The 12,860-nt window shown below is 40.9% G+C and overlaps 1 protein-coding gene across 1 annotated transcript in view; it reads left to right on the top strand.

The window, feature by feature from the left end:
• The first annotated feature begins 12,533 nt into the window (after positions 1–12,533).
• Positions 12,534–12,860, top strand: part of ADA (adenosine deaminase) — a 41,998-nt gene continuing 41,671 nt past the window's right edge. Inside the window, exon 1 of the mRNA XM_042462508.1 lies at positions 12,534–12,705. Within this exon, the coding sequence (XP_042318442.1) occupies positions 12,534–12,705 (172 nt within the window). The remainder of the gene's footprint in view (positions 12,706–12,860) is intronic.

The raw sequence follows: 12,860 nt of genomic DNA, 5'->3' as shown, positions 1-12,860 counted from the left end.
CATTGTCGCCAAAATCACGAAAGTAAAAAGATGCAGTTAATGCTTCTTTGTGACCACTTTAATGGCGGCTTTTGAGTGACGTCATGTGAAACCGTTTTGCGTTTCCAGGATATTCACGGGATAAACTCCCAATCTCCTTCATGTGATAAACTCCCAAGTTGACAAAGGAAGAGGAGGCACACAAAATGGAGGGCATTCAGTAACAAGCGGAGGACATGACCAAAGAAAAAAGCTCAGAACACTCATTGAAATAATGGAGTATACTGCAAAGATAGTAAATGGAGATGGATAAATTACAAAAAATAATAATAATAATCAATCATCGTAGCCTGAAAAACCCACAAAAAAGCTATAGATGCTGCCGTGAAAGCCTTGGACTTCGCCATAATAATCAAAATTTCAAATTAGGAAGGATAAGTGTACACTACAAAAGACATAGACAGTTATTTTCTTTAAATCATTTATTATGAGTAAGTCACGGGAATAATAGAGCTACATGTATGTATATATATATATATATATATATATATATACATACACACAGATAGATCACTGTATGAATTACAGAGGAAAGTAATGTGATATTGTTTGTTAATGTACAGTTATGTCAAATGTCAGGTAAAACTACGTGGCGTGTAAGGAAATATTTTGGACATTTTCCTACTTTAGTATGATAGCTGTGTAACACAATGCTGGTGTAATTTTAGGGTATTAATGTAGGGAGGGGTTAGGGGTGTTGTTGCTATATAAAATCAGTAAACGTTATACAAAAACAGACTAATCGAAATAGAAATTCATGCTTCTTAGTCATGCTAAAATGGAGGGTGTTTTGGAATCCCTCCTGGACTGAAGGCTGAAATGTAGGATGTATCCTGGGAAAATGTAGGACATGTCCTAGACAGAAGGCTGGAAGTGTAGGACATGTCCTGGATGTCTGGTCATCCTGAATATGGTGTTGGGTGCCCTTTGAAGGATGCCTATGAAAATCTTGTGAAATTAATGGAACCACCACAGGTGTGTGTTTTGTGTCTTGTGGGACTTCAAGTCATGAATTGCACAAGCTTTTCTTTTGGACACCATTCAAAGGGCAGCTGACAGCATTGTGTCTTTTTACCACAAACCTTTGAGAAGGCTTATGTTGTGTGTGTTGAGTGCCTTCAAGCCATTTCCAGCTTATGGCGACCCTAAGGCAGGTTTTTTTTTAAAATTTATTTATATACCGCTATTCCAAAGATCATAGCGGTGAACAGCAAGTAAGCTAATTAGCAAGTAAGCTAATTTGCCCCCCCCAACAGTCTGGGTACTCATTTTAGCGACCTCAGAAGGATGCAAGCCTGAGTCGAGCTTGGGCCCTTTTGCTGGTTTTGAACTCGCAACCTTCTGGTTTCGAGTGAATGGCTGCAGTACAGGCATTTACCCACTGCGCCACCAGTGCAAGTTCTTCAGAGGGGGTTGAGGCTGAGATAGTGTGACTTGTTGTTGTGTGCTGTTAATTCTTTTCTATCTGGCTTCCTTGGCAAGATTTGTCCAGAGGGGGTTTGTTTTTGCCTCCCACACTCACTCACCCTTGAGGCTGAGAGCGTGTGACCAGTGAGTTTCCATGGCTGAGCGAAGATTCAAACCTTGATCTCTGTAGTCCAGCACTGATCAACCTATGTATTCTTCTTTGTACCTCACTATTCAGGGCATAAATGTCTTCCCTCCCTTTCCATCATACTATGACTAAATCTGTACTGCAGAAATAATGCAGTTTGATACTGCTTTGACTGCGATGGGTTCATGTTATGTAATCCTGGGATTTGTAGTTTGTTGTGGCATCAGAGATCTCTGACAGAGAAGGTCAAATGTCTCAGAAATTAAGTCATGTCATTTAAAGTGGTATCAGACTGCATTATTTTTGCAGAGCTAATTCAGCCTATATGAGTGCACCTGTGCAAGAGCTTTCCTTTTATCCCGTCTCTTTGGTGGGTATCCAGCCTGAGCATTCAACTCCCACTAGGTTCCCCCTTCCAAAAATAGTTTTCCTTTGTATTTTATTGCCAGCTTGAGGTTCCCCCAGGCATGCTAGTTCTTTCCTCTTGTACATGAATGATGCAGTCTTGGTTATGTCAAGATAATGAGAGCTTGCTATTACTGTTGTTTGTTGTTGTGTGTCTTCATGTCATTCTCAGTTTATGGCAATCCTATCACAGGGTTTTCTTGCCAAGATTTGTTCAAAGGAGGTTTGACATTGCTGCCCCTGAAGGCTGAGAGCAAGTGACTTGCCCAAGGTCACCCAATGGGTTTCATGGCCAAGTAGGGAATTGAACCATGGTCTCCAGAGTTGTAGTCCAGCAGTCAATCCACGATGCGACATTGGCTCTCCTATACAGATTGTAAGCAATATATTTTATCAGGTTCTGTTTGCTAATTTGACTTTGGGTCTTGCTAGTAATTTAGCAAACTGAAAGCGACTGCAGGTTAGAAAAGCTTGAGAAATGCCATTTTGAAGACCAATTAACTGCTTCTGATCAAGAATGTCATCTAAATACAGTAGATCTTAAGTTCCAGAAGGTCTATCTAGCCTTCTGCACAGTCTCAACATCTTGAGCCTCACTAGTTCATAAACCCCAGTCTAGACAAACCTTCCCCAGCCTGGTGCCCCCTAGATGTTTTTGACCAATACTCCAAAACCCCAACAGCATGACTCCATACTGGTTGGAATTTGTAGGAGTGTCGGCAATGGATAGGAGTTCAAAACATCTGGAGGACACCAAGCTGAGGTAAGATTGTTGTAGGCATTCACAAGTTGTGTATCCATGTTGATATGAAAAGCCACATTCTATACTGCTGCATGAGTGGCTGGGAATTATGCTAAAATTACATTATCCTTTTTGTATATTTTAGCGGCTCCTATCGTATCATGTGCAAATATAAGTAATCAGCTTTATATACAATATACAATTTAATGAAATATTGCTGAATGTGTACTTTATGTAATATGTAGTCCTAATCTCTTTAGCACTGGTGATCCTGAATCCACTGCTGACACTCCTGCAGTTTTTTATTGGAACCAGATGACTTTTCTTGAACAAGGCTTTGAGGAAACAATAGGAATGATTAACTGAAAAGAAGAGAAGAGAAAAGAAAAAGGAATTAAACAACCTCAGTCTAATCCATAGATGACAAATATACTGTACTCCCCTTCAGATCAACCCTGTCAGTCCCAGCGATCTGATAATGGATTGTGAGAATTGTACTCCAATAAGTAAGAACCTTTACTTGTGGCTCTCCAGATGTTTTTGTAGCATCATTTTCACAATGCATGATCACCAATGGCTGGGACTGGTGGGGTTGATCTTATACATGGTCTAATCAATAATTGTATGACTTAGATCTTTGACTCTTTCCTTGTTGAACATTCAGTGACAACACATCTTAAGTCTTAATTTTCCAAATTCCCTTTATGAAGCCTAGCTCTCCAAGTTCGTATACAAATCTTGGTTGGGTTTTTGTTGGTTTAAGAGCAGAGTTGCTTATTTATAATAAAAACAGTCTCATCATCCTAATACGTAGCATACATGATCTTAGCTTAAACAATTAAACTTTGAACTGGGTCGTTTGATATAAAATGAGCCGAATGGCCCTGTATTGAGGTAGTTTACCTAATTCCTTTGGTGGATTGTTTCTCTGTTAGTGTGAGGAGTCTGTATATTAAATTAAAACCATATAGTCTACTAAAGAATAAAATTTACTGAACTTGAGTAAGTGCAGTAGCAGTCAGGGCCAGCTCTAGATATTTGGCCACCCTAGGCGAGAAATATTTTGGCGCCCCCATTAGTTGGAGCCACGCGGCAGCGACATGCTCGTGCCACCACCAGCTGTTTTCAGCACTCCTTTTTTCGCGCAACCTCGCCGCGCAAAAAAAGAGAGGTGGCTCCTGGCCGCCTCTTTCTGTCGGTCTGTACCCCGCCTTAGTCTCCAGAGGTAGTCCAAAGCTCAGATCACTGTACTATGCTGGCTCATACTGTTCTCTGGTGTTTCAATTAAAATTATTATTATTATTATTATTATTATTATTATTATTATTATTATTATTATTACAAATGGTGTAGTTGCAGTGGGGTATATTTGTCATTGATTTTTAAAAATGATCGTAAGATAAGCTGTGGGGAAAACATCTTAAATATTTTTCTCCTAGGTTGCTAAATTGTTAGTTGAACCTTATCTACCTTCTTAGAATTCTGTAACTAGAACATATGGGAAACCACTCCACCTGTTTGTTGAAGGGAGAACAAGGAGGGAGCTAGGTTAGCCTTTCTGGGAAGCGATTTCCAGAACCTGGGAGGAGCTCCTATGAACACCTTCTTCCAGATTATCAACAGAGTATGCCTGTGAAGGTGGCATATACAGGTATCTTACCTTACGGAGCCCTGGTGGCGCAGTGGTTAAATGCCTGTACTGCAGCCATTCACTCAAAACCACAAGGTTGCGAGTTCAAGACCAGCAAAAGGGCCCAAGCTCAACTCAGGCTTGCATCCTTCTGAGGTCGCTAAAATGAGTACCCAGACTGTTGGGGGCAAATTAGCTTACTTGCTGTTCACCGCTATGATCTTTAGAATAGCGGTGTGTGTGTGTGTGTATATATATATACTGTATATATATATAACAAACTACCTGTGAAGGTGGTAAGAGAGAAACACATTACCTAAAGATCTCAAATTCTGGGCAGAATCATATGGCAGAACACAGTTCTTCAGGTAGTCAAGCCTGAGGCTTTGCAATCATAACTAGCTCATTGAGTTGTGCCTGGAAATAGACCAGTAACTTATAGAGCTGTCATAACAGAGGAGTTGTATATGACTTTTAACCAATTTCAGTAACAGTCTGGTTGGAACTCTTCAGGCTAGCTAAAGTTTCTGAGCACATATCAAAGGAGTCCGCACATACTGTACATCACAATAAATCAATAAGGGATGTAACTAAGGCATGTGTCATTGTCGCCAAATCAGGCATCCCCAGCAATGGATTGCTGCTACAACTAGCTTTAATGATGATGATGATGATGATGATGATAATGGTGGTGGTGGTGGTGGTGGTGGTGATGATGATGATGATGATGATGATGATGATTTCTTACCTGCCTCTACCTGTAGATTGAGTTGGGGGAGCAATAACAAATCAACAATGAACAACATAATTTAAAACACATTAATCAACTTTAACTATGGTAGCTAAATGCAATCCTGAGCACCGTAGAAGAGTGGTCATCCCGATTTGGGGCCAAATCCTCACAAGCACCCTGTAAATCTGTTTCTTCAATGGGACTCTTTTTGACCACTGTAAATATGGAACATGAATATGCTTCCATATCAATATTCATGTGGGGGGTTTTGCCTCTTTTGAAATAGTACATGCTATGAATGGTTGGCTGTCTTTAATGACAAAAGGAAGACTTAGCATATGCACTTGGTAATAAACAGATGGAAAAAGAATGTAGATTTTTAAATTGTATTTTTAAGTGCTAATGAAGATTACCATTATATATGGCGTTGCCTTGCATTAAAAAACCCTCTGTCTTTAGACTAAGAGAGCACTTAGGCCTTGCATTATTTGTGTAATAGTCTCATCACTGACGTCACAAAACTGAAGTGGAATCATCTGCTTTCTCCTGATACTGGTTTGCATAGGCTGAGCAGTGTTGTCATGGTCAGTAACTTGTGCGTACAAGAATTTTCAGTATCAGATCTCAGTTATTCCACATTGCATTTATGTATAGCATGTGTGTTTGAATTCTATAGCTCTGAATCTGCTTATAAGTTTTGTCCAGTATCAGTACTAGTTTCATGATAATAACATGTAATCTCTCACATATAGAAAAAAGGCACTTGTTCAGATACAGCCAGGAGAATTTAAACAAGAGTGTTCTTTCTTCTCTTAAAAGTTAAGTATGTTGTATGGAACAGTTTGTGGAACTTCTTTTTACAGGCGTCTTGTAATATAGCTTTTCAGGGCAAGATTATAGTTCGAATTATGAGGAAAATGTATTGCATGTAGAGTTGAACAAAGAGTAAAATACTGTCTCATACACTGTGGTTGCACTGTACATACTGTACCTTTTTACAATTATTATTACACTCAGACCTTTGCTTGATTAATAATACTGTAGTATGTGGCTCAATATGGTTATGAGTGTGTGTGTATATATATATTTGGCTTTGATGTGCACTTCATTGTATGGAATAAAATGGAAGACAGATCACACTTTCACGGAGGAGTTTATCAAACGGGAGGAATTTCTCTTAAATTCGAATGAAAAGAAAGTGGGGCCAAAACCCATTCACTTAAAGTCGCTAGTTTCACACAATTACGTGAATACGCATTGCATTCGAACTGGCTCCCCATTGCCCGAAAATAGCATGCCATTGTCTGAATTTGCATGTGGTTAAATGATTAACAGTTCTTTCACTAGATGAGTGCACTACTGCTTTACTGAGTAAGGTTTAATTTTCGTCCTTAATTTTTGTTTAAAAAACAACTCTGCAATTCATTTACAGTTCAGTCAACCAAATTTCATTAATGAAAATATCTAAAATAAGAATGTAATCTGCAGAAAGGAAATCCAGTATTTTTTAGGTCTGGCCAAGTGATGCTGTGAATTAGGTTAGGCCTCTATGGCTTTTTTTTTTCCAATGCAGGTAAATAGAAAATAACAATTGAGTCAGGATTTGGAGGGTCAGTTACCACTTCAAATGCAAGAAGTCCTTTTGTTCCCACTACATAAAAGGGGTATGTGATTTTTGCCATTTCCTTCTGAAGCCTCTCATGCATCTTCCTCACTGTTCTGGAACAGGTTTTAAGGCAATATGGGGTGCCAGTTGGGAGGGGGTGCTATTGTCTTCCCCATTTCCTCAGGCAAGAGTGCCCCATTAATGATAGTCTGTTCATAAGTATTCTAAATCCAAACTTGGAATTGTTTTGCAGAGAGAGTCCATAGGAATGAACTGAAATATGGGCATAGCAAGAAATGATACTGTATTTATTGTACAATATTATTCTTATTCTTACTGTTTATATCCCACCCTTTCCCCAAAACTGGGACTCAGAGCGGCTTACAAAATTAAAAAGAATACAATTAAAAACATGGAAAGATGTTACATTAAAACAGAATTAAATTATTACAATATTAAAACAGATTGCATAAAAATAAAATATAGTTTAAAAAATAAAGGTCTTTAAAATACTTTAAAAGAGTAAACAACCATCCTGTTCTTTAAATATCCTATTATTATTAAAAATAATAATAAAATTTATTTATGATTCCCCACCTCTCCCAGTGGATCGAAGCGGGATTACAGACTAAATAAAAGCACAGAGTGTTTACATAAAAATTCAGTTAAAAGCAACTAAAAACAATAAAATATCCAAACTCATACAATAAAAACCTTCTGCTTTAAAAGCCTGTCTGAAGAGGAAGGTCTTTGCCTGTTAGCAGAAGGCCAACAAGGAGGGGGCCATTCTGGTCTCCCTGAGAAGGGAGTTCCACAGTCTAGGGGCAGTCATGGAAATGGCCCTCTCTCGTGTCCCCACCACCTGTGCTTGTGATGGTGGTGGGACAGAGAGAAAGGCTTCTCCAAAGGATCGCAGAACCTGGGTGTGTTCATACATGGAGATACAGTTTGCCAAATAGCCTGGACATGACCCATATAGGGCTTTATAGGTCATAACCAGCATTTTGAATTGTGCCCAGAAACAAACTGGCAGCCAGTGGGGCTGTTTCAACAGGGGTGTTGTGTGGTCTCTGTGACCTGCCTCTGTTTAACAACCTGGCTGTAGCGCTTTGGACCACCTGAAGTTTCCGAACACTCTTCAAAGGCAGCCCCAAGTACAGTGCATTACAGTAGTCCAACTGGGATGTAACCAAGACATGTACCACTGTGGCCATATCAGATGTCTCAAGGAATGGGCACAGTTGGCGCATAAGCTTTAAATGTACAAAAGCACTCCTGATCACTGCAGAAACCTGGACTTCCAGGTTCAAAGCTGAGTCCTGGAGTACCCCCAAACTGAGCACCTACATCTTTAGAGGGAGTTTAACCCCATCTAACATGGGCTGAATTCCCATTCTCTGATCTGCCCAAGAGCACCTCTGTCCTATCTGGATTAAGTTTTAATATGTTTGACCTCATCCAGTCCTTTATTGATGACAGGCACAGGTTTAGGACCAGGACAGCATCCTTGGATTGCGGTGGAAAGGAGTAGTAGAGTTGAGTGTCATCTGCATATTAATAGCACTGCACCCCAAAATTCCAGATGACTTCTCCCAGCAGTTTCATGTATATGTTGAATAGCATGGGGGGACAACATAGAATGCTGAGGGACCCCATAGGCCAATCACCAGGTGTTGAGGAGGAGTCCCCCAGCATCACCTTCTGGGTTAGCCCCTCCATAATACTTACTGTATTATGTGTAGGGGGAGAAAACACCCTTGAATATAAACTTGAATATAACTTGGTCTCTGTAAGAATGAAAAGTAGCCAAATCTCAAATGCTTGGAGATCAACTGCAAGTACATCTTCTATGTGAATCATGTACTAAAAACCAAAACAGGAATAATGAAATCAATGCTTTCAAGTATCCCTTGTGTTTACTTATTTTATTGGTAAATGAAGCGACTAAAAGTATTTGCCTTCTCAGCAAATGTCTTTCTAGTGTAGTGAGTGTATACTTGCGATTTAGCTGTCCATATGCCTAATAATGAAGTCAGAGTAATTGAGAGTTATATAGGTTTGCAATAATGTAGGTTTAAATCACTATCTTTTTACTATATTTCTGATTATTGTTAGGCATCTGATTTCAACATGAATGTTAGCTTTGCCACTATACGCATGGGCCAAAGTGCCTATCTCCCCACTATCAACCTGGCACCATCCTGTTTAGACAATGGAGGCCAACATGCCTGGCCTGGGATCTAAATGCTGATTTGGTTATCTGGCCTGATCCCAGCCCAACTGGCCCTGATTCCACAAGGGAAAGGCGGAATATAAATAAACCATATTATTATTATTATTATCTAATAATAATAATTATAATTATAATTATTATTATTATTATTTTATTTCTATTTCCCGCCTCTCCCTGCGGATCGAGGTGGGAACACAACAGTATCAACAATACAAATTACAAAGTGCACAGTAGAATAAAAACAATATTATTTAACAATACAATACTGTCTACCAGCAATGTTGCTGTAGATGAATTAAAACATCCATGTCATCATCTGTTTTCCATATTATCAAATCAGAGTGGGAATATTCAACTATAACAGACCGGCTGTTTGCAGTGGAGTTTCTGAGAAACTCCACTGCAACAAACAGCAGACCAGATGGCTCTTGTGCCCCCTTAGCTGCTCCAGCTGTTCACTGTAAAGACCCCACCTGTGATGTTGTAAGAGGTGACTGGTTGTGTGGGTGAAACCAGGCACCTAATTTCTTACAGGCTGTGATGGGGATCCTCACAGCGAATGGTGGTGGTGGCAGATAAGGGGGTGCAGTGAGGGTGGCATCTCTGTGGGGCACTGGGGGACATCTGAATACCTGCACATCATTGCATTGGGCTAGGTAAGTACCAGGGGTGGGATACCACAGGGTTGACACATGGTATCTGCCCATGTGTTCAACGCCTTCTTTTAGAACATTCAAATTTGTATCACGTTCAGGGAAACAAACATTGTGGGACAGATGTGATAAGGATGTGATAATCTCAAATGGATTGCCTCTCTTGTGATGATATCATAATGGATTCAAATGAAGCCAGTTTTGTTCAGCCATCATGTTTCAGGGAGATGTCTCACTTTAGTGTAACATAAGTATTCCAATCCTGCATGCTTACTCAGAAGTTGTACTGCTTTCATCAGGACTTATTCTGCAGTAAATGTGTCCTGAATGTCTACCTGGAATTTGGTGCATCCCTCCTCCTTCCAGTAGAAAGACAGGATTAAAGTTAATTGAGTGGTATTACATTTTTTTAGGTAGTTGGGGAACAATGGCATTTAGATAATCACAGTAAAGGGCAGTTTACTTTTTCCTACTGGGAGGAGGCAGAGATGTGTCCTGTCCATAAGCTTAAAACAATACTGTGTTCAAAATCTTGTCCAAACAGGCCTAAGACTATGTGGGTGGAGGGGGAAGACAGAAAACATTTTTCTTGACTTGGCAATGCTCCTTTAGAACTTGTGTGTACATGTCAAGTATAATTAATGGAACTGGTTGAGTGGGAGAATGTTCTAGGTTAATGATAGTGTTAATATTGCCATGGATTGTTTTGTAGGCTAAAAGCTTGTAAACAAAGCAGTAGAGTTTACAGTAGAATTATTATGATGCAGGTTTGTGAAGATGCTTCCTGGCTTGTTCATCCATGCCTTTGTAGTTCATTTCTAGTATGGGTAGTGTCACTTTCTGCATGCGCTATTAGTGCAATAAAAGAATGACAATGGCAGTGTCTCATAAAATACACATTGGTTGTGTGCCTTCCAATTTCTGACACGATGACCCAATCATGAGATTTTCTTGACAAAATTTGTTCATAGGGGGATTGCCATTGCCTTCTTCTGAGGCTGTGACTTGCCCAAGGTCACCCAGTGGATTTCCATTGCCAAGTGGGGATTTGAACCTTAGCGTCAAGAGTCGTAATCCAACGCACAAACTACTACACTATACTGGCTCACAGGAGATAGGCTATGCAGTGCATAATCCCAGTATAGGTTTCTGTTCCTGTGACACAGTTTAGGATAGTAGGCCCCTTGATGTGAGTCATCAAAAGGTTAGGAATATAAGCAAGATGATGAGATCTTATCCTATATTGGTCTGCTTTCTTGGTTTTATGAGGCATTAAATAATCACCAAATGTCTTCACTGACTGTGCAATATTTCTGTCTAGTTTTCCATGAAAGAGCCTGTTTAGCAGCTTTGTACTGCTGCAGGGAAATATGACAGGCAGGGTCTTTATTGAATACTTTGTAAAACTTATATCTTCATTTGATAGTTCAAAGAGCTATGTGATTAATTATGCTCCTGCCCACAAATTGACTTCATAGGAACATAAGAAGCTGCCTTCTACCTCTCACCTCAGAGCAGCTGCCCTTGAGCAAAGAAAATACAACGGAAGATTGGAAAGAAAAACAGTGGACTCTTCCCACGCACGGGGGTTTGGTCCCTCCCATAGAGATGGCAACAACCTCGGACAGTCACACCATATATTATTCAACAGTGGTGACATGTGTGGGCATGTCAAAATACATGCACTGCCATTGAATAATATGGGCCATGGCGATCTGCAGGTGGTCAAATTCGCAGGTTGCCAACCCACTGATAATGAAGGGTAAACTGTATCCACAAATTCCAGTCCATCAATAGTGGGCTAAACAGAGGTCATGGTTTCCTGTTCTATAGCTCACTGCTTGTAAGAAATAGAATAAGTCTACAAAAGCTGCAACTTCTTTCTCTCAGAGAGACCCTGGTGGTGCAGTGGTTAAATGCCTGTACTGCAGACACTCACTCACAAACCATAAGGTTGGAGTTCAATAGCGTGGGGCACGTTATAGACAGGCACACCATACGCAGCTTCCAGCATATGCTCCATAATGCAAAGTTAAAAGCGGGGGGGGGGACCTTAACAACTTGCTTCTGCAGTACAAACAAGCTGCACTCTGAGATTGTTTGCTTGCTGAACAAAAGATGTCCTCTCTATTTCACAAAAGACTTTAGAAACATCCTGTTTCAAAAGTAGTCTGCCAATCTGGCACTTGGTTATGCATTTGTGATATGTCTACAGTATGACCATACCACTCAGAACACACCTGATCTTGTCTAATTTCAGAAAGTCAAGGTCAGCCTGGTTAGGACTTGAATAGGAGAGAACCAGGGAATTCCAGGGATCTCCAGGTACTGCTCAGAAAGTATCTGCTGTAACTAACCCTGGAAAGCCACTGCCAGGTAGAGCTGACTAGGCTAGATGGACTAAGCCAGACCAGGACCAGGCAGATGTATATATTTTCCATCTTAAGTAGCTTTGATATTTCATAGGCAAGAGACATTGTTGTGTGTGTGTGTGTGTATACATACACATACAGTGCGGGCGCGCTATACGCAGTTTTCAGCATATGTTGAAAGCTGCTTGGGAGCGTGCAGGGTGCAAGGGGTGGCACGTCCCATTTTACTAATGGGGCACGCACGCACTGCCGCATGCATGAGCCCCATTCAGTTAAATGGGGCTTGAGCATGGGCGATATTTGCTTTACACAGGGGAGTCAGGAATGGATCCCTTGCGTAAAGCAAGTGCGGACTGTATACTGTATTTTCCACCGTATACGATGACTGGGTGTATAAGACAACCTCCAACTTTTCCATTTAAAATATAGAGTTTGGGATATACTCGCCATATAAGACTAGCCCTCTTCCAATGTGGAGGCCTGGGAATCTGGGAGCAGGCCGGGCACGCGTCGGCTTCAGGGGGCCTCTGTGAAGGCCTGGAAGAGGGGGAGGCCGGCGGCGAACATGCCTGGACACAGAGCAGGCCGGGTCCGAGCGCCGGGGCTCCCTTGCAGCCTCTGTGGAGGTCTGGACCGGCGGCAGCAGGCCAGACACATGCTGGTTTCAGAGAGCCTCGGGAGGCCTGGAAAGCGGGAGAAGGCCGGCGGTGAATGTGCCAGGCTGCGGAACGGGCTAGGTGCGCATGCAGGCTGGGCTTAACCCGGCGTAAAAGACAACCCCCAACTTTTGACAAGATTTAAAAGGGTTAAAAAGTCGTCGTATACGCTGGAAAATACGGTATATCTTTAAGAACCATCAGTATTTGCTTCATTTTGTTTAGCCTTTCTTTTT

This window comes from Sceloporus undulatus, chromosome 4 (genome assembly GCF_019175285.1).
Source record: "Sceloporus undulatus isolate JIND9_A2432 ecotype Alabama chromosome 4, SceUnd_v1.1, whole genome shotgun sequence".
Lineage (NCBI taxonomy): Eukaryota > Metazoa > Chordata > Lepidosauria > Squamata > Phrynosomatidae > Sceloporus > Sceloporus undulatus.
This window is presented reverse-complemented; position numbering and strand designations above follow the sequence as displayed.